Genomic DNA, 23,845 nt, shown 5'->3' with positions numbered 1-23,845 from the left:
GTAGCGCTGCCCCTATTCTCTCCCAGCCTGGAACTCATTCCCATGTGCTCCTTCCCATTGTCCCATTTCTCCCCTCCCACTCCCTATCACTGACCCCCACCTATCCCCATAATTGATCCTCCCCTTCCTTGCACCCCAAGCCCCTCTCTCCCTTTTGCCATCCATTCTTCCACACACATCCCATGAGCATTTGCATGTGTAATTTACTATACTGCACAGCAATGTGGTGATGAATATTAAGCCCTTTGTATGACAGTATGTAACGTACTTAAAAACTTTTTCTGTCCATCTAGGTTCTCATGCCATGGCCATCTTCGTGATATCTGAGCCTATCTTAGTACCAAAATGGGCTGAGGGGTAAGAGAGAAAACATCTTCTGAACCGGAGTAAAGACCTAACAGGAACAAGTGACTGAAACTTTGTAAGTGTAGCTAAGAGGGTGAAACTTTGCACATGTTTAAGCCACTGTAGTTAGCCCAGTCAGAAGTTCCCTAAATTCCTCTGCCCCCACCTCGCCCTTTGAGTCACTAGCATATACTGTTACAGAGAATCATCTCACTGAGAAAAAGGTTTGTTCTGAAATTTGAGAACTTTGTTTCTGCCTTGTGATAGCATTACTTGGAGTAAGCAGTGTGGTTTGTATCTCCTATCAGGTTTCAGCATGACTATACACAAGTATATTGCCTTGATTCAGACTATAGAACAAGTGGGGAAAACTGGATCAACCTGTTTCAAACTGTCTCTTGTAGATTCCCGAGTATAAATATGTTTTGAATAATCCATGTACAGGGCAAACAACCAAGATTGTCAAACAGTCTGAAAAATGTTTTTAAAGTCGAAGAACCCAAAGTAGATGAGTGGGCAAATGTAATAGCCTCCAAGGGAGGCCAAAGCTGCATGTTTGCAATACTAAATTAAATAAAAATAAAAAATGTGCATTTTAAAGAATGCTTAGCTGCTAAGTGAAAACATGCATCTTAACACAGACCAATGGATTATTGGAGTTTTTAAATGTATTTTTACTATTTGGATTTTACTACTTAACTTTGTTTAACCGTATATAAAATATAAAAAATATATTTTTCAGTTTTAAAAAAATATTTAGTAATATAATTTGTTTAAAACAAAAAGCACTACACTGTAGCTGTTTGGTACAATATGTACATGGATTTGATTTGGGGATGACACTTGTGTGTCAGTATGTGCCATTTGTTTCTAATTCAGAGGGGTTGTGCATTGTGTTCATATTCTGAGATGAAAGATGAAAACACTATTTTCAGTCAGATTTAATGTTCTTGTTTTATGAGTTAATATATACTTCTCTATACTCATTGAGAATGTTTATTTTCTGAGCAGCATAAAATATGCTTAAACATTTCCTTGCTTTTAAATGCTTAATTTTTTTTAAACACAGATTTTTATTTTACATTAGGTTAGACTTTTTTCTTATTTTTTGTGCACGTGTGTAAAGGAAGAAACAGTTGAAACTTTTAAATAAATGGGATGACTGGTGACCAGATCATTACTTTAAACCTGTGAGCTGAACCGGCCAAAATCAGTGCCCCCTGCACAGCCCATACCTATTTCAGTGTGCACCTGACAAAATGCAGGGATCACTAGATTGCTAAATCCTTAATCCTACAATCAGATCTGACAGCGTGAACCTCTTGCCCAACTGACTTCAATGTTCTGCACGAGTTACCAGAGCCAGCAGCGGGATCAGGGCCTCTCTCAGGTATGCAGCACAGCCTACCTACCTTCAGGCTGCACGTTGGTGGAAAAGGCGAAACAAAGCAACTCGCTGTGAGACGCCCCAACAGAGGAAGTGTCTCACACACACACACACACACACACACACACACACACTACTAGAACCCAAGTCTCACTACGCTGCTCTATAGCCAACCTCTCCCCCCCTAGGCCAGCTGAGCCGACGAACCGCCCCGTGCTTTACGCGCCCGGGACGGAAAGGGGGCTGCAGCGCGTACCCTGTGCCGGTCCGTTGGTAGCCCTCCGAGCGCGGCCCCGGGGGGCGGGGGGGAGGGGCACGTATTGTCGCTGCACATACAGACCGGCACGGCCCGCAGCCCCCGCCGATTCCAAGGGAGGGGGACCGGCCCGGCCCCACGGCCAGGGGAGGGGAGCGGGAGGCAGCCCCGAAGCGCAGCGCGACCGCCCCGGGCCCCTCACTCACCTCTTCACCCTCGGCCCAGCGAGCCACCGCGTTGCTACTGCCCAGGCAGCCCCGACTGCCAGGCCCGGAGCCGCCGGCGCGGGGACTTTCCCAGCCCGCCCACACCCCCGCGGGGCTCATCAGAGCGACGCAGCCCGTAACCCGCTCTCTCAGAGTCAGCACAGGAGCCAGGCGGCCCGGCCCGTGAAACCTACCCTGCTACACAAACGGCACCGCCCCCTGCCAGCTGCCGGAGCCAACCGCAAGGCCCGGAGCCAGCCACTCGCCCTCCTATTGGTCGACACACACAGCCTGCGCCTACGCGGGGATTTCCACTCCACCATACTTGGCAGAGCCGCAGATGAAGGCGGGAACAGACGTGTGGGAGGAGTCAAACCGATTGGATTGATTGGCTATAGCCTTTAATCCAGGCCGGCCGCAGATTGGCTACAGAGAGGGGGCGGAGGGACCGTAAGAGGAGCAGAGGAACGCTTCGGTTTGATTGGTTGAACCACCTGAGTCGCTCTCTAGCGATTGGTAGAGTTTAACTAGGTGGGCTGTAGGACAAGTTGATTGGCTGAATCTTTCAGTAACCGGCTGGCTATTGGCTGCAGTGGGGAGCGAAGGCGGGGCTCAGGAGCAGGCAGTAGCCCCGTCCTAAGGGGGTAGTAGAGTGAGCAGTGGCAGTAGGTGGGGAGGGGCTCAGGGGCTCAGAGCCATCAGTCCTCATGCAGTGAGCCCAGCCCTGGGGTCTGCCCTGACACCTGCCCAGCAGCACCTCCCTTCCCTAGGCCCTGAGGCTGCACCTGTCCCTGTTGCATTCACTCAGGCAAAAGATATGGGCCCCCAACCCCCCCAGGATTTAATGTGACCCTGTAACTGTCCCCAATTTTGAACAATGTTTGGCATACAGAGGGCTCAGGCAGCTTAGTGCCATGGCAAACCTTTTACATTTTGTATTAAAGATGGGGACTGGGGGGGGCAATTAAAGCATTTGAAATGTAAAGTATCAAATAAGGCTTTCATTTTAACATCCCTTGTTCCCTTTCCTTTCAGCTAGAGAGGTTTCTTTTTGTTTGTTTGAAGAAAGAACCCCCCCCCCCCCAATCCCCTTGTTGGACAGCCTTTTAGATGGTAAAACCATGGGCAGTCTGTGAACCACCAGCTTGGGGAGGCTAGTCCCCAGCTCCGCCTCTTCTGTGCCTCTCCTCCTCCCACTGGAGCCCAAAGCCACAACCACCAGCCCCCACCCTAGGCTAGCCCTGGAGCTAGGGTGACCAGACAGCAAGTGTGAAAAATCGGTTCAGGGGGTGGGGGTAATAGGAGCCTATATAAGAAAAAGACCCAAAGATCGGGACTGTCCCTATAAAAATGGGACATCTGGTCACCCTACCTGGAGCACAGGGAGGATGCGTGGCATGGCTCCAGCCTGAGACAGGGCCACTACACAGGGGTACTGGAGCCACACACAGAGTGGGGAGGGGGGGGAGGGTCTGGGTGGGGCCACACTTGGCTGTTTGGGGAGGCATAGCATCCCCCAGCCTATGGTACCTGCCATCCATGGGTAAAACCCGTCCTTTTGGAGGAAAGAGAAGAAGTTAGTTGAGATGGGCTGAAGCTGCAGTTGTTGCTGTTAAAGGTCAATTCCATTTCCTAGAAGACGAAACAAGACAAACACACATGAAAGAGGAATGAAAAGTACAGCAAGGATAGAAAATGCTGGCTTTCTTTCCACAGTCTCTTCTTTTAAGGACCCCAAAAGGGAGTGATGGGAAGACTAGCCAATCCTCTTATTTTATCCACTACTTAGACCTAATTTCCAATACACCAATTTTGGTCCTACATTTTTCTTGTTTATCAGGCACAATCTTTGAATTTTATCAGTAGGGCATTTTGTTTGTACTAATCAATCTATCTTCCTTTTGCATCTTTTACCATCATCATTTATTGTTATAGGTTATTGTGGCACTTCATGAATTGTCATTCATTTTTCACAGTTGAGCTTACAATTTAGGTACATTTGTAGGCCCAATTATCACAACACCCCCAGATGTGCACACTGAGCCCATGTGCCCCTGGCAACAGCATCCTCTACACTGGGCCACTGAGACATGCAGTAACCCCATGTAAACCCACAAACCACTACACAGAGCTGCTTAGCTCTACAAGGACCCCAGATGCATCTGTACACACTGCTAATAACCTGAGATGCCCCCATCAGATATCCAATGACCTGATGTACTCTTGCATTCACGCCTAAACGAACATGACACTCGCAAACTCACTCTCCCCTTAGACATGCATGACATAATGTGCCCACAAGCACGCCAGCACCCGGCTTCTTAATATGATACCACCAGCATTGCGAATACTAAGTGTTAAAAAATCGTGAGATTGGCTTAACAATAATATCGGTTTTGTTTTGGATTTTTTTTTAAACACAACATAGTTTGGAGATTTTTTTATATTTCTGGTTTCCGCACTTTTTTAATGAAAACAGAGATTCTCACTAAATTACAGGAACCTGAGGATTGAAGAGAAACACCAAATATTGCAAGATCTGTGATAAAATTGCTACATCTTCACCTTAGATATGCAGTGAGCTGTAGCTGTGTAGATAACCTGCAGTGACCTTTCTTGTACAAGTACACACTCTCCCTTTAGATGTATAATGACTTGCCATGTCTGTCCAAAACATGGTCCATTAGATATGGAATAGCCCATCGTGCCTATATATTCACCCTCCCTCAGATGTGCATTTAGTCAACATGCCTAAAGACTCACACCCCACATCTTAGATGTGTAATGAACTTATGTGCAGTGCACATATGCCCAATCAGTGATGCAGATACAATCACTAACTGTTCGATGTGCAAATACCCAGTTTGATTACCACACTTCTTTAAATGTGAAAGCATCTAATTCCACATAAAAGAAACAGTAAGTGCAAATCTAATATATTTCTGTATGGTTACCTGGTATCCATGCATGCTGCTGCATCAGACATTCACTTACCTCATTTGCACATTCACAGACCAGTTAGACTGCATTTATCCAAACTGGGGGTGGTGCGCAATTTTATGCAAAATGTTCTCTTACATGTTGATAAGTAACATGAGGAAGGAAGTTTATTTTTATTAATTAACTAGACACTATGTTGCAATGCTCAAAATGTCAGTTGCTACATGAGTTTTATGTAGTTGGAAAAAGCTAAGGGTGTATTGTTAAATTATTTGTTATTCTTGTGAAGAATCCAATTAATATTGTATGCTAGATTGCCTACAGTCAGCATAACTGGGACTTAAGGGCCTGAATTGAAGATCATTGAAATCATTGGAAAGACTCCTGTTGAATTCAGTGGGCTTTGAATTGGCCCTGACAAAATATTTTGGCAGGATAACACTTTAATTATACAGCATATGTGTGGTCAATACATTATTTGGCACCTGTACATTAGTTAAATAAATCCACTTGATATCTTGTAATTTTTTCTTCTAGTATGTAAATTCACAGCCTCTCCTGCATCAACTTTTCCCCAATCTATAGCATTGTCAGTCAGACCTCATAGGATAATTATTTTAAATAGTGCTTCATGGGATACTCAGCAGTGAAGACTTTATGGCAAAGATACTTACACACATCTTTGTGTGAACATTAAACTTCCTCTAATCTTAATATCCAGTTTAAAAATGCTTCAGACTCTTAGGAAAGTGCAAAGTAGTATTATAAAATAAGATTACCATATACATGAATGTATTAACATCCAAATTTAGCAGCTGCTTAACTGTCCCTCTTTATATATATATATATATAAAGAGGGACAGTTAAGCAGCTGCTAAATATATATATATAAGCAAATATTTTCTCTCATTCATTATTTATTTTGGGTTTCTGGCCCATGGCATTTATTTTTAGGCAAATTTATGGTTCATCCTTTTAGGCATATAAGACTGTTTTTAACTGGTGACTTAAATAATTGTTTTATTTCAAATCATATAAAACATTTGCCCTCTCTGAAGCTTGTGCTTCCAGCAATGAGCTCCCAATAAGCATAGAAAGCTGTGAAAAAAATAGTATGAGATCATGTAATTAAAGACTGTATCATAATGCACATGCAGAAAGAGTCCAAATTAAGATTTCACAGGCAACCTTACATCGGGTATTGCCTAATTTTTCAGAGCTTGACTTTGCATCCTTAATGTTCCTTTAATATGTTTTTTGTAATGTAATTTAGTAATTGTTGCAACACAGCATTAATTTAAACAATCCTTAGGGCTGTCCTAGTTTACACTGGGTACTTTACTCTGGTCCCCAGAAGTCTCCAGAACCCAGTAGATGCAAAGTTAGTAAACAAGCAACAAAAAGCTCAGCTGCAGCCAGAATCAGGGCTTGAGAATATAACTGAGGTAAAAGTTATGAACTGAAAAATGACCACGTTTCGGTAAAATGGAGAGAGGGCACAAGTAAGGACCCTCTGTTATTGCGATGATGTGTGAGATGGACTCGGTTCAGTCGGAATGTCAGAATCCAAGGTGAGTTGGGTTGACTGCTTGTAAGGAAAAATACGTTTTCCTTACAAATGGATTGAATTTGTTATGTAATTAGTGAGACACAATGGATATGCAATCTCACCACAGTATCATTTTACACAGTCACTTTTTAGAGTAAAATTGCATTTTAAAGTCATATTTACTTTACCAAAATAGACTCTGCTGAAAAAATAATGAGATTTGTGCACTACGTTTCCTTCATTTTGCAAGGTAAAAGCACATAATAACACCAAGTTATACTCTTTTAATGCTCAAGATGGCTATCTATACAAAGCAGCAGCATTTTCCTTCATTATTAGGGCTCCCTTTGTGTCGCTATAGAATGCATCAATATGTCCATTATAAATCCTATTATCCCAAATTTCATGGGGTTTATAACTTGCCCATAAATACATTATCCTGGGAATTTGGCATATAAATCTTAATCTGAGAATATCTTAATCACATTTGAAAATAAAATTGGATAGTTTGTTAAAGTTATAAGAATGAAACATCTAAAATATTAGGAGTGATTGCATTTCCTATCTGTACTTCAGTAATTCAAAAACAAATTGAATATTTTGAAAATAAATTTGTAGCCCACCTACATTATGGACTGATTCTTTCAGGTATTTTGGGAGGAAAATGTCTACATTATTTCATTTAGCAAATCTACTTTCTGTATATAGAATAGCCTCATTACTCAAGCTAAATTTAATGACTTCTATCACACGGATTTAAAGATCATGAATTTTAGCTATACTTTTATGAAAAAATCAGAGAAGGAACATGGTGCCTGATTGTTATTTTACAGACCATTAAGGTCCCTTTATATCGCTATGGCAGTGTAAATGGGCCTTAAAGTGAGTACATTATTAAATTAATCCCACCGTAAAGGCCCTGCCTTTGTTTTAACATTGACACAAGAACACTTTCCATCAAGGTGTGTAAATAAATTTCATTAATCACATTCTTGATCAAAGGAAGCAGACTACACTGTTTCTTTTACAATAGTAACTGAGGCAAAACAAATCTCAGTTTCAAATTAAACAATATTATACATTTAAAAATTATACAAATTCATATGAAGTAGTTTTTTGTGCTGGACTCGCACTGTAGTTTGACACACACTTTTCACAATTTCATCAATGTACAGCCGCTGAACTTTTCTGTTTCGTCAGATATCCCACTGCATTAAAAAAAAAAAAAAAAAGGCAGATTTCTGGTGGAAACATGTAAGGTGACAGTACCCCACTATTTAGATATCAGTAATGTGATTTAAAAAGGGCATCAGATAAATGTGTTAGGCATTTCTGCCTCATCTTGATTTTTCTGTCACTCAGTGTCTAATGAATCATGATGTTGATATACAAGGATTAGTTGCACAGTTTGAGCCATACAAGGGAAAAAAGCAATGGGCGTATCAGGACACTTGAAATCATGTTTGCTAAGAAAAGAAATAGAATATTGTTTGGTAATACAAATATCACAGCCATAAATTGAGTGAGACATGGGCGTGGCTCCAGTAAACAGGATAATCAGTAGGTCAGTATCCTCAAAATATTAGCACAATGTTAACTTGCTATGCTCATTACAGGAAGATAAGGTTTTCAGAAAACTAGTGTGTTCACAAAATGTACAAGCTGCTTGTCTGAGACTTATCTTAGACAGGCCGGTACCCACTGCACTGTGTATTCTATATTTAAATATTTTCATCAGTTTGAAATCTGAATGGACAAATGTAGTCAGTTACCAAATAAGATTTTTGTTATTACTATCCCAAGTGGACAATAGCAGAATATGGAACAGATTTTTTTTTAACAGAGAGGGCAATTTTCCATTGAAACAACTTACCAAGGGTTGTGGTGGAGTCTCCATCACTGGAAAGTTTAAATCAAGACTAGATTTTTTCTAAAAGATATGCTTTAATTCAAACAGGATTAGTTCAGGGAAGTCCTGTGGCCTGTGTTATACAAGAGGTCAGACTACATGACCACAGTGGTCCTTTGGGCCTTATAATCTATTAATATATGACTAACACGATCTCTGATGTGCACATCCTTGAATACAGCAGCAAACATAGCAACTGATACCTCCAAGCCTCCCTCACTGGAATTGTCAAAAAATTGAATTTTTCTCCCTAAAATGAATACCACATTCCTACCAGCAAGCTGACCTGCGCAATGTAGTCCTGACATCTCCCAGGGACGCTATTTTTATGTGCTGAAGTCATATGGACATAGAACTATAAACATACCGTTTGTCCAATAATACAGTATAACATCACAATTATTTCTATATCCCTAGGTACACATGTATCATCTTTTACTAGTGTGCACTAATCTGTATATGCCAAACAAACAAAGTGAATGGAAGTATTTCATACAAAATGCATGATGAATGAGCCAGTGCATGTGGATCCAGGCATCAATCACTACTAACTTTCCATAATTTTTAAGTAGTCAGCTAAATTAACCTTTTAGAAAATCTTTTCTTCCCTCAGAATGTGTGCTACCACTACTAAAATTGCACTATTGTTGTGCATGTGAAAATCAAAACCAATTTTTCATCAGAACTCTCAAACGTACTGTTCAATACAGGTTGCAAGAATATATTTTTTTACAATAAGAAAAGGTTCCCCTCCCCCCACACACACTCTCCTTGTACTCCCAAACAGCCAAACTTTTTGCTTAAACGTTAAAAAAAATTCCCATTCAGGCAGAACCTGCATAACATACTTTTATGCTCTTAAATCCATTTTTCATGCTTCATTTGATTATTTAAATGAAACTGGGGATATAAAGAGACATACATTATTACATTTTTATTGTGTTGATATTCAGAGTTTCATTGATGTGCTTATTTTGTGAATTTTATGACATTGCTAATTATCATTTTGACAGGTTTTTAGTAATCAAGTCAAAGTTTGAAAAATTAATTTTATAGTCAGTGAACAATGCTGATAATAACAATGTGCTTATATTTCTGCAGGTATTTAATTAGGAGTTCCTTATTTTAAAATAACTGAGCATATAGGTCTTAAAACACTGAAAGAGATTCTTTGCCACTTTCCTTTAGCAAGACCAAAGAGTATTCAGACCCTTGAGAACCATAAAATAATATGGCTACATATAAACGGGCAGATTTAAAATTTGAAATTCTCATATAGCTATATATTATCATCATGAGTGAAATCCTGTCTCCATTGAAGTCAAGGATTTCATTCATGATTGTCTGTTCACAATGTAAGCAATGTAAGCAAATCATACATCTAACTTTAAAAGAGCTAGACTTGTGACAGAAACCAAGATAATCCAAGTTAAAGTTGGCATTGTCTGTAACTTGCAGTGTTGTTAAAAAAAAAAAAAAAAAAGTATAACAATGGGAACGGGATTAGGTTTATCCTACTTGTAAACTATAAGAAAAACGACTCAGGGCAGATAGCCACTTTCATTTTGAGGTAACCACCCACTAAAACAACAAACTAACTGCATGAGGAAGTCAGATTTAAGCAAGACTTCCTCCTTCCTTTCTGTAAAAATAAAGAGCTTGTCTGCTACAAGACAACAGACATGTTTTTCTGTGTTTTGAAAATAAAAAGCAAGGCTTGCATTGCAATCTCATCACCCTTGAAAACTCTTCAGAAGCTCAAAGGTCAGCATTTTGTGTGGTATATTTTGTAATATTAATAAGCATTCAATTAAATAACTTTGAATGGTATTTTTCAGTATAAATATTACCATGAAACAACCTGTTTAAAGCAACAGACTGTCTTTGTGAATGGTAGTGCAGATTTCACTTTATTGTGCTTTTAGATGTTAAGGTAAATAGTCGTTTAATGATTAGTTTAAATAGTTTAGATTAATTTTCATATGTTACAATGACAGAATATTACTTCATATATATATATATGTATGTATTATACTTTTGAACACAATGAACAATGAAGTTTGGGCCTATTTCATCACCATAATGGCACCTTTAGAACCATTGTATTTATGGGCATGTCAGTATTTCCATTATACAATTTTGTTTTCAGAGGTTTATATCTTGAACATAAATATCACTCTGCTGTATATAAACTTGTAACTCAGGAGGAAAATCTAGTTTAAATTTGGTCAACCATTTTTAGTTTACAGGTGTTTAAGGTAAATTTTATAATTTAATCTGCTTTTTGGAGATTCTTATGGTCACATTCCCATTTTTAAAAAGCAAGGTTTTTCAAGTATATAGTCTATAAAATGAAGTTGTTTCTCTGGGAATTCAATGTAATAAATCAAACTCGGTTGACTAACTGAACATTAAATAACTGGCTATTTTGAATGTGCAATGAGCAGTGATTGACAAAGACTGAAAGAGCAGTGAAAACATTCATAGAAACATAAGAATGGCCATACTGATCAGACTATTGATCCACCTAGCCCAATATTCGGTCTTCCAACAGTGGCCAATGCCAGGTGCTTCAGAAGAAATGAACAGAACACGTAGTCATCAAGTGATCCATCCCCTGTCATCCAGTCCCAGCTTTTGGCAATCAAAGGCTAGGGACACTCAGAGCATGAGGTTGCATCCCTGCCCATCTTGGGTAATAGCCATTGATGGACCTATCCTTCATGAATTTATTTATTTTTTGAACCCTGTTATAGTTTTGGCCTTCACAACATCCCCTGGCAAGGAGTTCCACAGGTTGATTGTGCATTGTATGAAGAAGAACTTACTTTTGATTGTTTTAAATCTGCTGTCTATTAATTTAATTGGGTGAGTCCTGGTTCTTGTGTTATGTGAAGGGGTAAATAACTTTTTTTTTTTAAGTAAATATTCACTTTCCCCAAACCATTCATGACTTTATAGTCATCTATCATATCTCCTCTTAGTTGCCTCTTTTCCAAGCTGAAAAGTCCCAGTTATTTTAATCTCTCCTCATATGGAAGCTGCTCCACACCCTTAATCATATTTGTTGCCCTTCTCTGTACCTTTTCCAATTCTAATATATCTTTTTTGAGATGGGGTGACCAGAACTTCACGCAGTGTTCAAGGTGTGGACATACCATGGATTTATGTAGTGGCATTATAATATTTCTGTCTTTCCTTTCCTATTGGTTCCTAACATTCAGTTAGCTTTTTTGATTGCCGCTGCACATTGAGCAGATGTTTTCAGTGTACTATCCACAATGACTCCAAGATCTCTTTCTTGAGTGATAACAGCTAATTTAGACCCCATCATTTTGTATGTATAGTTGGGATTATGTTTTCCAATGTGCGTTACTTTGTATTAATCAACATTGAATTTCGTCTGCCATTTTGTTGCCCAGTCACCCAGTTTTGTGAGATCTCTTTGTAACACTTCTCAGTTTGCTTTGGACTTAACTATATTGAGTAATTTTGTGTCATCTGCAGATTTTGTCACCTCACTGCTTATCCCTTTTTACAAATCATTTATGAATATGTTGAACAGCACTGGTCCTCATACAGAACCCTGGGTAACACCACTATTTACCTCTCTCCATTCTGAAAACTGGCCATTTATTCCAACGCTTTGTTTTCTGTGTTTTAACCAGTTACTGATCCATGAGAGGACCTTCGCTCTTATCTGCTTACTTTGCTTAACAGCCTTTGGTGAGTGACCTTGTCAAAGGTTTTCTGAAAAGCCAAGTATACTATATCCCCCTGATCATCCTTGTCCATGTTTGTTGACCCCCTCAGAGAATTCTAATAGATTGGTGAGGCATGATTTCCCTTTACAAAAGCCGTGTTGACTGTTCCCCAACAAATCGTGTTCATCTATGTGTCTGATAATTCTGTTCTTTACTGTACTTTCAAACAGTTTGCCCAGTGCTGAAGTCAGGCTTACCAACCTGTAATTGCCAGGATCCCCTCTAGAGACTTTTTTAAAAATTGGTCACATTAGCTATTCTCCAGTCATCTGGTACAGAAGCTGATTTAAATGATAGGTTACATACTACAGTTAGTAGTTCTGCAATTTCATATTTGAACTTCAGAACTCTTGGGTGAATACCATCTGGTCCTGGTGACTTACTACTGTTTAATGTATATGTTTGTTCCAAAGTCTCCTCTGTTGACATCTCAATCTGGGACAGTTCCTCAGATTTATCACTTAAAAAGAATGGCTTCATTGTGGGAATGTCCCTTACACCCTCTGCAGTGAAGACCAATGCAAAGAATTAATTTAGCTTCTCCACAATGGCCTTATCTTCCTTGGGTGCTCCTTTGGCACGTCAATCATCCAGTGGCCCCACTGATTGTTTGGAAGGCTTCCTGCTTCTGATGTACTTTAAAAAAAAAATGCTATTAGTTTTTGAGTCTTTGGCTAGTTGCTCTTCAAATTCTTTTGACCTGTCTAATTGTACTTTTACACTTGACTTGCCAGAGTTTATGCTCCTTTCTTTTTTTCTCAGTAGGATTTTACTTACAGTTTTTAAAAGATGCCTTTTTGCCTCTAACCACTTCTTTTATACTTTGTTATTTAGCACTGCTGGCACTTTTTTGGTCCTCTTACTATGTTTTTTAAATTGGGGTATATATTTAGTTTGAGCCTCTATTATGGTGTTTTTTAAAAAGTTTCCATGCAGCTTGTAGGTATTTCACTTTTGTGACTGCACCTCTCACTGCATCAGGGGCCTGATCCAAAAACCTTTTGAAGCCAATGGACTTTGAATCAGGTCCCTGCCAAGGAGACAGGGGGAGTTTTGTGGAATTCTGCTTGCCCAAGCCAGGGAGCAGAGGCAGCTCTCCCTCAGCACTTTCAGTAGAGCTGGGGAAGCTGCATTCTCCTCAATTCTGCTCCACCTTACTGTCAGGGAGGGATTAAAGTACGTGCTTTTGCAACCTTGTAAATGTCTACTGATGCAATAGACTGCAAGAGAGTCCAGGAAGGAATTCCCCCACCTCTAAGTACAGTACTGCACGATTGTACACAAAGATCCTTAAATTATGCAGAAGTGAGAACCAAGCAGTCTTGACTAGCTCCCACTTCCTAAACATACTGCAGCAGTTCACTCTCAATAACATCTTTCACTAATCTTTTGTTTTACTGCAGGAATGGAGCTGTGACTTTTTAAAGTAACCTATATTATTTGTCTTTCCTTCTTTTTTAGCCAACCTGTGAGCAAAAAAGTTAATCTCACATAACTGATCAAACGCAAATCACTGACAAAGTTGTTATAAGTTTTTAAAACCCTTTCACCACAATGATATTATAAATAGTTATTTATATTATAGTAGTGCCTATAGGTCCCTATTAGGGAGCTGTATTGGAGTACTGCCATATAGGAGCTAGGGCCCTATTATAATAAGCTCTCTACAAACGTATAGTTTAAAACACACATATGCACACACACAAAAAACCCAAGTCCCGCCCCAGAGAGTTTACAAATCTAGATTGTGACAAGACACAGCAAGTAGCTAAAACAGACAAGCAAGGGGGACAGGAGGAACATGCTGTTACATAATAAATAGAAAACTTAGTAATTCACCGGCCTAGCCATTGACAGATTCAGGGGTTCATCTCCAATGCAGCAGGAGGCATAACTTTTGGGTAGACATTCACATAGATTGACTGAGCTAGCGTGCTGAAAACCAGCCGTGTTGCTGTGGCGGCACAGGCAGCGGCTTGGGCTAGCCGCCCAGATACCTAGGATCTCAGATGTGATTGAATGTACTTGGGCAGCTAGCCTGAGCTACTGCTTATGCCGCCACAGCTAGACCGTTAAATCTTGGGGGGTAAACTCTCCAGCAGTCTGGCTGTTTCCCTTAAGGCCTTCCAGAATTTGTTCCCCTCAACAACTGATCTGTGGCCAAGTCCAGAAAACTTTGAGGCACAATACAAGAGATGAAATCCTGGCCCCACTGAAGGCAACGGCAAACATCCCATTGACATTGATGGATTCAGGATTTCACCTTAAATACACATATTATTTGGCATAAGTTCTTGCTTTTGTCTGTCTGATCTTAATTCCTGACAAAATGACCATATAGGTCCCAGCACCCTTATTGGCAGCTGCAGCATTCCTTTATTGTTATCCCATGTGGATATTTGTAAACAATGTCTGTTTCTTTAACTTTGTGTCTAAGCACATAGGTGTTGAGGAATTAGCAGCTCTGTAAACTTCAGCCCACTGACATCAATGGGAATCTTTTCATTTATCTCAGTGGGGGTCAGATCAAGCCCTAACTCAATAAAATAAACAATTATCTAGAATAGACTCTGGGAGACTTCTAAAGCTCTTAATGTGTCTGGCGATGAGAAGTGCATGATTTTGTATTCCTTCTGCGACAGCTTTGCAATGGACAGAGACCAGCACCACACAGCAGAAGGAGATCAGTGGGAGCCTGTAACTGACATAACTACATGTTCTGCAGCCGCTCAGTCAGATGAAGAACAAAATGAAATCGAAGCTGAAATTTCATTTCAAGTTAACAATGACAACCCAGAAACTGCTGCTCTCTCAGGTTAGGACCCACCATTTCTTCTACTTATTTTTCATGGAGCTATCAGTGCTACATGTCTCATGAGTTACAAACAGTGCACTTGATTCACTCCTGCGTTACTCCAGTTTTACATTGGCATAATTCTACTCAACTTGGAGCTACACAGGAGTAATGCAATGGCAAATCAGTCTGTGTGTGTGTGTGTGAGAGAGAGAGAGAGAGAGAGAGAGAAGCACAAGCTTTTCCTTTCAAAAGTGTTCTTCAAAAACTTACTCCATTCTAAACTACACAGTTAGTTACCATGACCATCTGGTGCCTCTTAGGTGGCCTATATGAAATGAATTGGTGCTCTCAGTTTAGTTCTCACATACACCATAAAAATCTGCCAACACATTGCACAGAGACCAAGGAGAGAACAGGAATGAAAAGTGAATGACCACTTCCACTCCATGGTAGTAGTCTCTTTAGGCCAGGGTGAAGGCACGCTGTGGTATGGTGTGTGGGGAGGTTTGCACTGAACTTGTACAATGGACTAAGAACTCCAATGCTGTCAGTTGTGCAAATACATTTATTGGTAATTTCTTAAAGGTATGGATTTTATTTAAAAGAAAACTGACTATTCGTGTTTCTTTCTGTAATGCTGTCATGAACAGCACACCTTCCTTAAAACCATACATTTAGGAAAGGCTGGGTCAAACCCTGAGGAAGAGAAACTCATTTTAATGGTATTTTAACCTAAAGAGCAGGTTAAAAAAATTAAACTATTTAAGGGACTTTCTGGGTACCTACAATTTGAATGTGAAAAATAGAAGTGTTTAGTGATTTCCTTCTTATCCATTTGTGACCAGGCATTTACATTGTTTGCAATGCTGAATAATTTGCTCATCATGATCTAGGTTTCAGTGATGGAAAGTCCAGATTTGCCCACATGAAAGAGCAGTTGTAGTGATGTCCCACATTATCCACATTGCTGTACCATAGCTCACCTGAACAAAATTATCAGGACTGGATTCCAAAGACAGAAATGTCCTTCATTGCTAAAGTCTAGTCCCAATTTCCCCGTAAGTTAACTTCCCAGCCTATTATACCCCATTTTTACATTTACAAATGATATTCTGGCTTTGGTTATAACCTGTGGTCTAGATTGTAGCTTGGACCATGTGTACAAAAAAAGGAACTGGGGCAGTAAGAACTCCCTTTTTGCTCCTGCGCTGGCTACCTGGAGCCAATAGAAAGGGCAGAGTATGGATGAAATCTTGGCTTCACCCCCTCCCACCCCCCAGTCATCAACCCAGAGCACATGAGCAGGTGCAGGGGGGTTCAGAATTTGCTGCAGATATGAGCCATCCATATACTACCCCTTCCCTTTCTCCCCTGCCTCCCGCCCCCGCACCTCGACCCTCCACTGCCCCAGCAAAAAGTAAACAGGAGGACAGTGTGACTCAGAGGCACATGTGAGTCATGACCTCCCTGTGGCTACTCCTGGGAGAGTGCAGCTTGTTCACCTATAGTGAACTCACAACCTAGCTCTACAATATGCTTGTAGGATATTTTTTCACCATGTTTTTTTCAGGCAAAGTTGTTGTCATCAGGATTTTACTAACAAGCTTTACTAACAAGCCTTCATATTTAACAGTAGATTAGATGAGTTTAATTTTGTGTAATCAGTTTATTTTCTTTCAAATTTCAGAGTAACACAGTGTTCACAATTAGATGACCTAAAGCTGTTCCTATTAGCTGTGAGCTATCTTATTTTATCAGTCTTAAAAGTAGTGATATACACATTATTCATGCAATATAGTATCAGAAATTCAATTCTCCACTTTCCTGGTGAATGTACATGGATTTTCTTCCCAGATGCACTGGCTACAACATGAGATGTTAAATATATTGTTTTAGGTACCAGTAACTCCCCAAGTCCCAGCTCGTCAATGACAACTAAGCAGCTTCAAGACTACTGGAGGAATGAGAAACGCCGCTGTAGACAAGTCAAACTCCTTTTTGAAATCCCATCAACCAGAATTGTAGAACAGTACTTATCTAAATATGTGGTAAGCTAACAAATGAATATGTAACAATTTCATTCACTCTGCAGATGTCTGCACATCATGGGTTGTTACCTGAAAACCTCACTTAGGACCAAATTTTGCAACTAGGATGACCAGGTGTCCGGCTTTCGACCGGAACGTCCGGTCGAAAAGGGACCCTGGCGGCTCCGATCAGCACCGCCAACTGGGCCATTAAAAATCCAGTCAGCGGTGCTGCGGTGCTAAGGCAGGCTAGTCCCTATCTGTCCTGGCACCATGCTGCACCCCGGAATTGGCCAGTAGGTCCGGCTCCTAGGCAGGGAGGCTGCGGGCGGGCCACGGGGCTCCACGTGCTGCCCCTGCCCTGAGCACTGGCTCCGCACTCCCATTGGCCAGTTCCCTGTGGACGAGAGCAGCGCGTGGAGCCGCCTGACAGGCAGGCAGCCTGCCTTCGCCCCCACACTGCATCATTTCCCAGGAGCCGCCCGAGGTAAGCCCACACCCCAGTCCCAAACCTCAATCCCGAGCCCCAAACCCTGCCCCAGCCCTGAGCCCCCCGCAAACCCAGAGCACCCTCCTGCACCCAAAACCCCTCATCCCTTGCCTCACCCCAGAGCCCGCACCCCCAGCCCAGAGCCCTCTCCCACACCCTAACTCCCTGCCCCAGCCCGGAGCCCCCTCCTGCACCCCAAACCCCTCATCTCCAGCCCTACCCCAGAACCCACACTCCCAGTTAGAGCCATCACCCCCTCCTACACTGCAACCCCCTGCCCCAGCCCAGTAAAAGTGAGTGAGGGTGGGGGAGAGCGAGCCACCAAGGGAGGGGGAATGTAGTGAGTGGGGCGTGGGGCCTCAAGGAAGGGGTGGGGAAGGGTTGGTGGCTCAAGGAAGTGGGCAGGGCTACAGTGTTCGGATTTGTGCGACTAGAAAGTTGGCAACCCTATTTGCAACCCTTGTTCACATTGGGTAGTACCTACTCTTAGAGTAAGGTAGTACTTAAAGCAAGCATGGTTGGCAGAATCTTGCCCTAAAAAAGCCCTTCAACAAGCAGTTCATAATAAAGGCTGCACCAATGGGGAAAAAACACATTAACAGGGCTAATTTTGTAGGCCCTGTCTTCATTATTGTTATTTGTATGATTGTAGCACGCAGCAGCCCTAGTAATGGACCAGGATTCCACTGCGCCAGGCGCTGTACAAACAAAACAGAAACAGTTCCTGCCCCCAAAGAGTTTACAATTTAAGACTAAGACAAGACACAGAATAGTAAATTCATATTGATGCAAGCACATCAAAGCTACACTGGTGTAAGCCCCACATTGTGGCAGTATAACATACCTATAATTTGAGGCTTGCACTGGTGTAAGTACACATTTCCATATGCAGACAAAGCCTAAAGCTCCAATCCTACAACTAGACCAGCTTTGGACTGTATCCTCTTGCACACATAGTTCTGCAGTAGTCATTAAAAAAAAAAAAAAAAAAAAAAAGCATGAGAGGGGCAGGACAATAGTAAGTGAAAAGGATAAGACATTTCCTGACACTGTGCGATTGTGATTATGCATTTCCACTGTTGTGACATTTCAGATCTATTTATCAACATTAAGGAAAAAAAATCCCCTATTGATCATATCTAAAAAAACCATGTTTTTATTAATCACATTTTTCCAATTAGTGTAAACAATTTGCTCTTTCATCTAACATTTGAATGTCAAGAGGGGAAAACCAACACAATGGGCCAGATTCTGATATCCTTACTCACTGTGCTGAGCTCTCAGGAGACCTGGATTCTATTCTCAACTCTGCCGCTCACCTGCTGGATGACTGTGGGCGAGTTATTCCGTGCCTCAGTTTCCGCAGCAGTGAAACTGGAATGATGCTATTTACCTCCTCTGTAAAGTGAGGTAAACAGATGAAAAGTGCTGAGAACTATGTATTATTATTACTCTCACTGGTATATTGATCCCAGTGGGACTCCTCTTGGAATAAGGTGCTATTTAGCATGTGAGTAAAGGTTTCAGAGTCTGGCCTAGTATGATCTTATATTTTCAAAGGAGATACACACACTATACATGTTCCAGTTAGATTCTGTTACCCTTGCACAGATTGAACAATATCTGACTTCCTGAATAGTCCCATTGATTTCAATAAAAGTGCTCAAGGAATAAAGGTATCACGTAGTGTGTGTGAGGGTGGTAGAACTTAGCTCTAATAACAATAACTACTTAAAGATATTTCACCTTAAAAAAATTGCTAAGCAAATCTGAATAATGTTTTTATTAGAGGAAATCACCTCTTTTGCTCATGGACTTTCCACAAACCGGGGAAGGAGGGGATAAGGGATAAATTCATCTAATAGATTGTTTGTTGTGAATTATTCACTCAGATGCCTTTGGTAGTCAGATTTCTTAAATCATCATTTTACATTCTGTGCAATTTTCTTGCTCTCTTGCAATGTTGTTATGAATTTGCATAACCAGTAGGTACTTTATTATCAGCAGGGAGCAGGGCAGAGTATAGGAAAACGTCACTGTGTTAATGAATGAAAAGAGATCAGAGCAGTGGCACCTCAGCTTTAGGAAGCTACAGAGAAGCTTGCTAAAATGATGATTTATCAGGATTAAAATCAAAGGATGGAGAATGTCTTTTACAACAGAATGAGAGAGTTTCTTATGCTAGTATTGGTTTGTAACATCTAATGCCCATTTCCACAAATGAACAGTTTGACTTAAGCAAACTGTGGGCCTAAATCCATTTAATTCACTGGGAACAGGATGAGATTGTTTGTGAGTAACATCTTGACCCAATCCAAAACCCATTCAGGCTATCTCCTCAGCTGGTGTAATTGACATAGCCCAACTGACTTCAATGGAAGTACATTGATTTATACAGGCGGAGGATCTAGCCCAGGGGTTGGCAACGTTTGGCACGCAGCTCACCAGGGTAAGCACCCTGGCCGGCCGGGCCAGTTTATTTACCTGCTGACGCGGCAGGTTCGGCCGATCACGGCCCCCACTGGCTGCGGTTCGCAATCCCGGGCCAATGGGGGCAGCGGGAACCGGCGCGGGCGAGGGATGTGCAGGCCGCGGCTTCCCGCCGCCCCCATTGGCCCGGGATTGCGAACCGCAGCCAGTGGGGGCCGTGATCGGCCGAACCTGCCGCGTCAGCAAGTAAATAAACTGGCCCGGCCCGCTAAGGTGCTTACCCTGGAGAGCCGCATGCCAAACGTTGCTGACCCCTGATCTAGCCTAATGGGAGACTTCTTCAACTTTAATGGGCTTTGGATTAAGCCCTGGGTGGAAATCTATTTGAAGAATATGTAGCATCAAAATTCTGTTTTGCAGCTCTGAGAGGTTTTTTTTTTTTTTTTACTGTCATGTTTACTAAATTCATTTTGCTATCAAGATCAGTGCAAAATTCAGAGAAATTTATTCTTGAGTACTGTTAAATTGTAAATTATTGTATAAAAAGTGTTTCTGCTAGAGGTTGCTGAAGGATCTTGGATAGCAAACAGTTTGTTTTAGAAATGTGGCATTCACTTTTTCAGTATTTATATAAAGTGGTAGGTTTTGCATAATAGGACAATGATTTAGAAAAAAATCTCTCTGAAGTTCCTCCATCTCATTTTTGCATATACCAAATGTCCCCTCCAGCTCTCTCCTCCTCCTCCATAGCATTAATAATGCCCAGAAATCCCCAGAAATATCTGATAGAAATATTTCTAACAGTTATAACCAATGAAAAATATATTAAATTCAATATTAGTCCTGGGAAATCCCTTCAGTTTGCTATGGATGATTGTATGTAGTAACCATATGTGTTATTAAGGAGTACAGTTACATGAATGAACCATAAATTATTTAAAGCACTCCTTCTAAACCTTTACAAGCAATTTGCTAATTTACCTGATTAAGGACCCCAGGTGCTGAGTGCCTTCTTATTGAAATCAAGCTCCTAAGGTGCCCTATATGCAAGCACTACATGCAAACACTAAGTATTAGTCACAACAATCTGAAACAGTAGTGGTTAGGAATTACTGACTCAATGGACACCTATCTCAAAGACCTTGTTTATATTGGGAATATGCTCTAATTCTAGCAACTGATGGCCGGTCACTGATATAGCAGAACCAGTGCTGCACACGGTCATCTAGAATGCAGATCAGCACAATTAGATGTAAATTGGTGCAATTTGCATGAGGGGGAGGCTTTTTCAAGCAGGGACAAACTCCATTGGTGCAAATTGTGGCTTTCCTTGTCTAAGTTTACACCTGCCCCAGTGTCAGTCCTATCAGGGCAAAATCCCAATGCAGACAAAACCAAAGTAAAGTTTAAAATATGTTTGTTAACATTCAGCAAGACTACAGTTTTATGTAACAAGACTGACTATTTCTTGCTACTTGCTTTTTTTTCTTCCTGCCAGTTGTATAAAATCATCATCATCCAGACAGGCAGTTTTGATGGCAACAAAACTGTAATTGAGCGTCGATATTCAGATTTTGAAAAACTGCACAAAAATCTTTTGAAGGACTTTAATGAAGAAATAGAAGATGTGACCTTTCCCAAAAAGTGCCTAACTGGAAACTTCACAGAGGAAATGATCAATGAGAGAAAATTAGCCTTCAGGGACTATCTGGGATTTCTGTATTCTATGAAATGTGTCCGGAGATCAAAAAAATTTATCGACTTCTTAATAAGACCAGAGATGGAGGAAGCTTATGGCTGTCTGAGGGGAGGCCAATATACCAAAGCTTTGGAAATCCTTGTGCAAGTCGTCGCTCTGCAGGAAAAATTAACCAAACACAGCCCCGTTTTAATAGTCCCTACACTCTGTGCTGTAGTTGTGTGTCACAAAGACCTGGAGAACCCAGCAAGTGCCTATGAATATGGAGAAAAGGCTTTACTTCGCCTACAGATGCATGGTGGGCATAGGTATTATGTTCCATTGTTAGAGACAATGATCACTTTGGCATATGAACTTGGCAAAGACTTTCTATCCTTGCAAGAGAAACTGGAAGAGAGCAAGGCAAAAAGAGACCAAATAAAAGTGTTTACCCTAAAAGAACTTGCAGTTCGAGAGTATATACAATGAGTGCAAGAAAAGATCACTGATCGTATTTCACTGAATAGCAAAAACATGTGATCATGCTCCCATTGAAGAACATGGACTTCAAAATATGTTTTTAAAGCAGTTCTGAATAGGGAATGCAGTTTACAAATACAGACAGCAAAAGTTAAAATTCTGATAGTTTTCAATCTAAAAAAGTATGATAAAATATAAAAGGGACACTATCCCATTTCTGTAAGATAATTGTGTACTTACTGCATAGTTACAAGTAACACCTATGCTTACTAAAATGGGAAGTAATTTGTGGGGGGGAAACCTCTTTTTTCAGTTTGTTTATTTTTGACAGTACTTTGTTTATAGCCAGTTTCACGGTTTCATCTGTATAGTCAGTTAAAATGGAACCGCTCATATAAATAAAGTTATGCAAGTGTTTACATATTTACAGGATCATGGACTTTGTTACTGAAAAAAACCCCTATGAACAAAGAAGGAAGGAGACAATGTTTTAAAAAGAATTTTTCAGGACCTATTATTTAAAGGACACAGTATCAGAAATTAGTTCTTATTTTTTCCCCTGTAACTATGATCGAAGCATTGTCAAAAACTGCTCAGAAATTCCCAATCATTTTCTGACTTTGAATACCATGGGGTATGCTCCCATTGAAGTCAATGGATAGTTTACAATTTACTTCAATGGGAGCAGCAGCTACCAGTGGTCATCATTTCACTGGGGATGGGGTTTACTTTTAATTTCCTTTTTAAAGCTGATATGATTTCATGACTTGCATTGAAACCACATTCCTGTTATTGGCAATTTTTAACAGAGCTCTTATTTGAGAGGAAAATTCATACCCCATGCAAAATACACCTAATGAAAAGGAACAAAAAAAGAATGCCGTAGAGGGAACATCTAGCTAATACAATGGTAGCCTTTAATTCTGATCTAGCTGCAATACACCTGGTTAGGATTTTGTTTAATGTTATAATGCATTTATTTTAGAGCCTGGTATGACCTAGGGAAATGTCACGACTTAACACTGACATGACAATGCTGGCATTGAAATGACATTGCTAATTCTTTCAGGAGCCCTACACACAGGTGAAGATGTTGAGCTTGCCCTGGACCTGGCATTTCTGTGAAAGCTTCTCAAATGGAAGTGGCACAGTGGTTGGGATAGATGGAAATGTAAAAAGGAGAGCATTCCCCCACCACTCTACTCCTTTATTTTCCCAGTACAAATGCTATTATTTTATTACGTAAACAATTGGTCTTCATGTTATGATGAACGGGGTGAACCACCGATCTGTACTGAACACACTCGGAACTGTTCAGCTGTGTCTCATAGCACCTATGCTGCTGACAGATTCTCTTGGGAGGGATAGGGGCTGTTCTACCTATAGGCAAACTAGGCAGCTACCTAGGGAAGCAGATTCTGTCTAGGGTGGCAAGGGCACAATGCACTCACACAAATTTGGCCTGGCCACCCCTCTGTCATGACCACCAAACTATCAGAAGGCTCCCCATGCACTCTCCCACCCCCAGAAAGTCTGATATGCACCCCCATCTGAGTTGAGAACCTCTGTTCTAGCAGATAGGAGCGG

At 40.9% G+C, this 23,845-nt stretch overlaps 2 protein-coding genes across 5 annotated transcripts in view; one reads left to right on the top strand and one right to left on the bottom strand.

The window, feature by feature from the left end:
* Nucleotides 1-2,360, bottom strand: part of CYLD (CYLD lysine 63 deubiquitinase) — a 43,022-nt gene extending 40,662 nt beyond the window's left edge. For all 3 annotated transcript variants that reach the window (XM_054048666.1, XM_054048664.1, XM_054048667.1), the window contains exon 1: nt 2,195-2,360. The gene's annotated coding sequence lies outside the window, so the exon portion shown is untranslated. The remainder of the gene's footprint in view (nt 1-2,194) is intronic.
* A 7,896-nt stretch (nt 2,361-10,256) lies between these two features.
* On the top strand, nt 10,257-22,673 carry SNX20 (sorting nexin 20). 2 transcript variants are annotated; one of them, XM_054048672.1, is made up of 5 exons: nt 10,257-10,356; nt 12,261-12,318; nt 14,999-15,171; nt 17,050-17,201; nt 21,599-22,673. In XM_054048672.1, the coding sequence occupies exons 3-5, from the start codon at nt 15,006-15,008 to the stop codon at nt 22,265-22,267; spliced, it is 987 nt and encodes a 328-aa protein (XP_053904647.1). In that variant the 5' UTR covers nt 10,257-10,356; nt 12,261-12,318; nt 14,999-15,005; the 3' UTR covers nt 22,268-22,673. The 2 variants fall into 2 exon arrangements, with proteins under 2 accessions (XP_053904647.1, XP_053904646.1); XM_054048671.1 differs by lacking the exon at nt 12,261-12,318.
* The last annotated feature ends 1,172 nt before the right edge of the window (nt 22,674-23,845 follow it).

The sequence above is a fragment of the Malaclemys terrapin genome, chromosome 14, assembly GCF_027887155.1.
Source record: "Malaclemys terrapin pileata isolate rMalTer1 chromosome 14, rMalTer1.hap1, whole genome shotgun sequence".
In the NCBI taxonomy this organism is placed as follows: Eukaryota; Metazoa; Chordata; order Testudines; family Emydidae; genus Malaclemys; species Malaclemys terrapin.
Note: the sequence above shows the minus strand (reverse complement) of the source record. Positions and strands in the feature narration are given on the sequence as shown.

Coding starts and splice junctions, on each gene's coding strand:
- SNX20 (XM_054048671.1), top strand. CDS start 15,006: ATGGACAGAGACCAGCACCACACAGCAGAAGGAGATCAGTGGGAGCCT. Junction 15,172..17,049: donor AGAAACTGCTGCTCTCTCAG/GTTAGGACCCAC, acceptor ATATTGTTTTAG/GTACCAGTAACTCCCCAAGT. Junction 17,202..21,598: donor AGTACTTATCTAAATATGTG/GTAAGCTAACAA, acceptor TCTTCCTGCCAG/TTGTATAAAATCATCATCAT.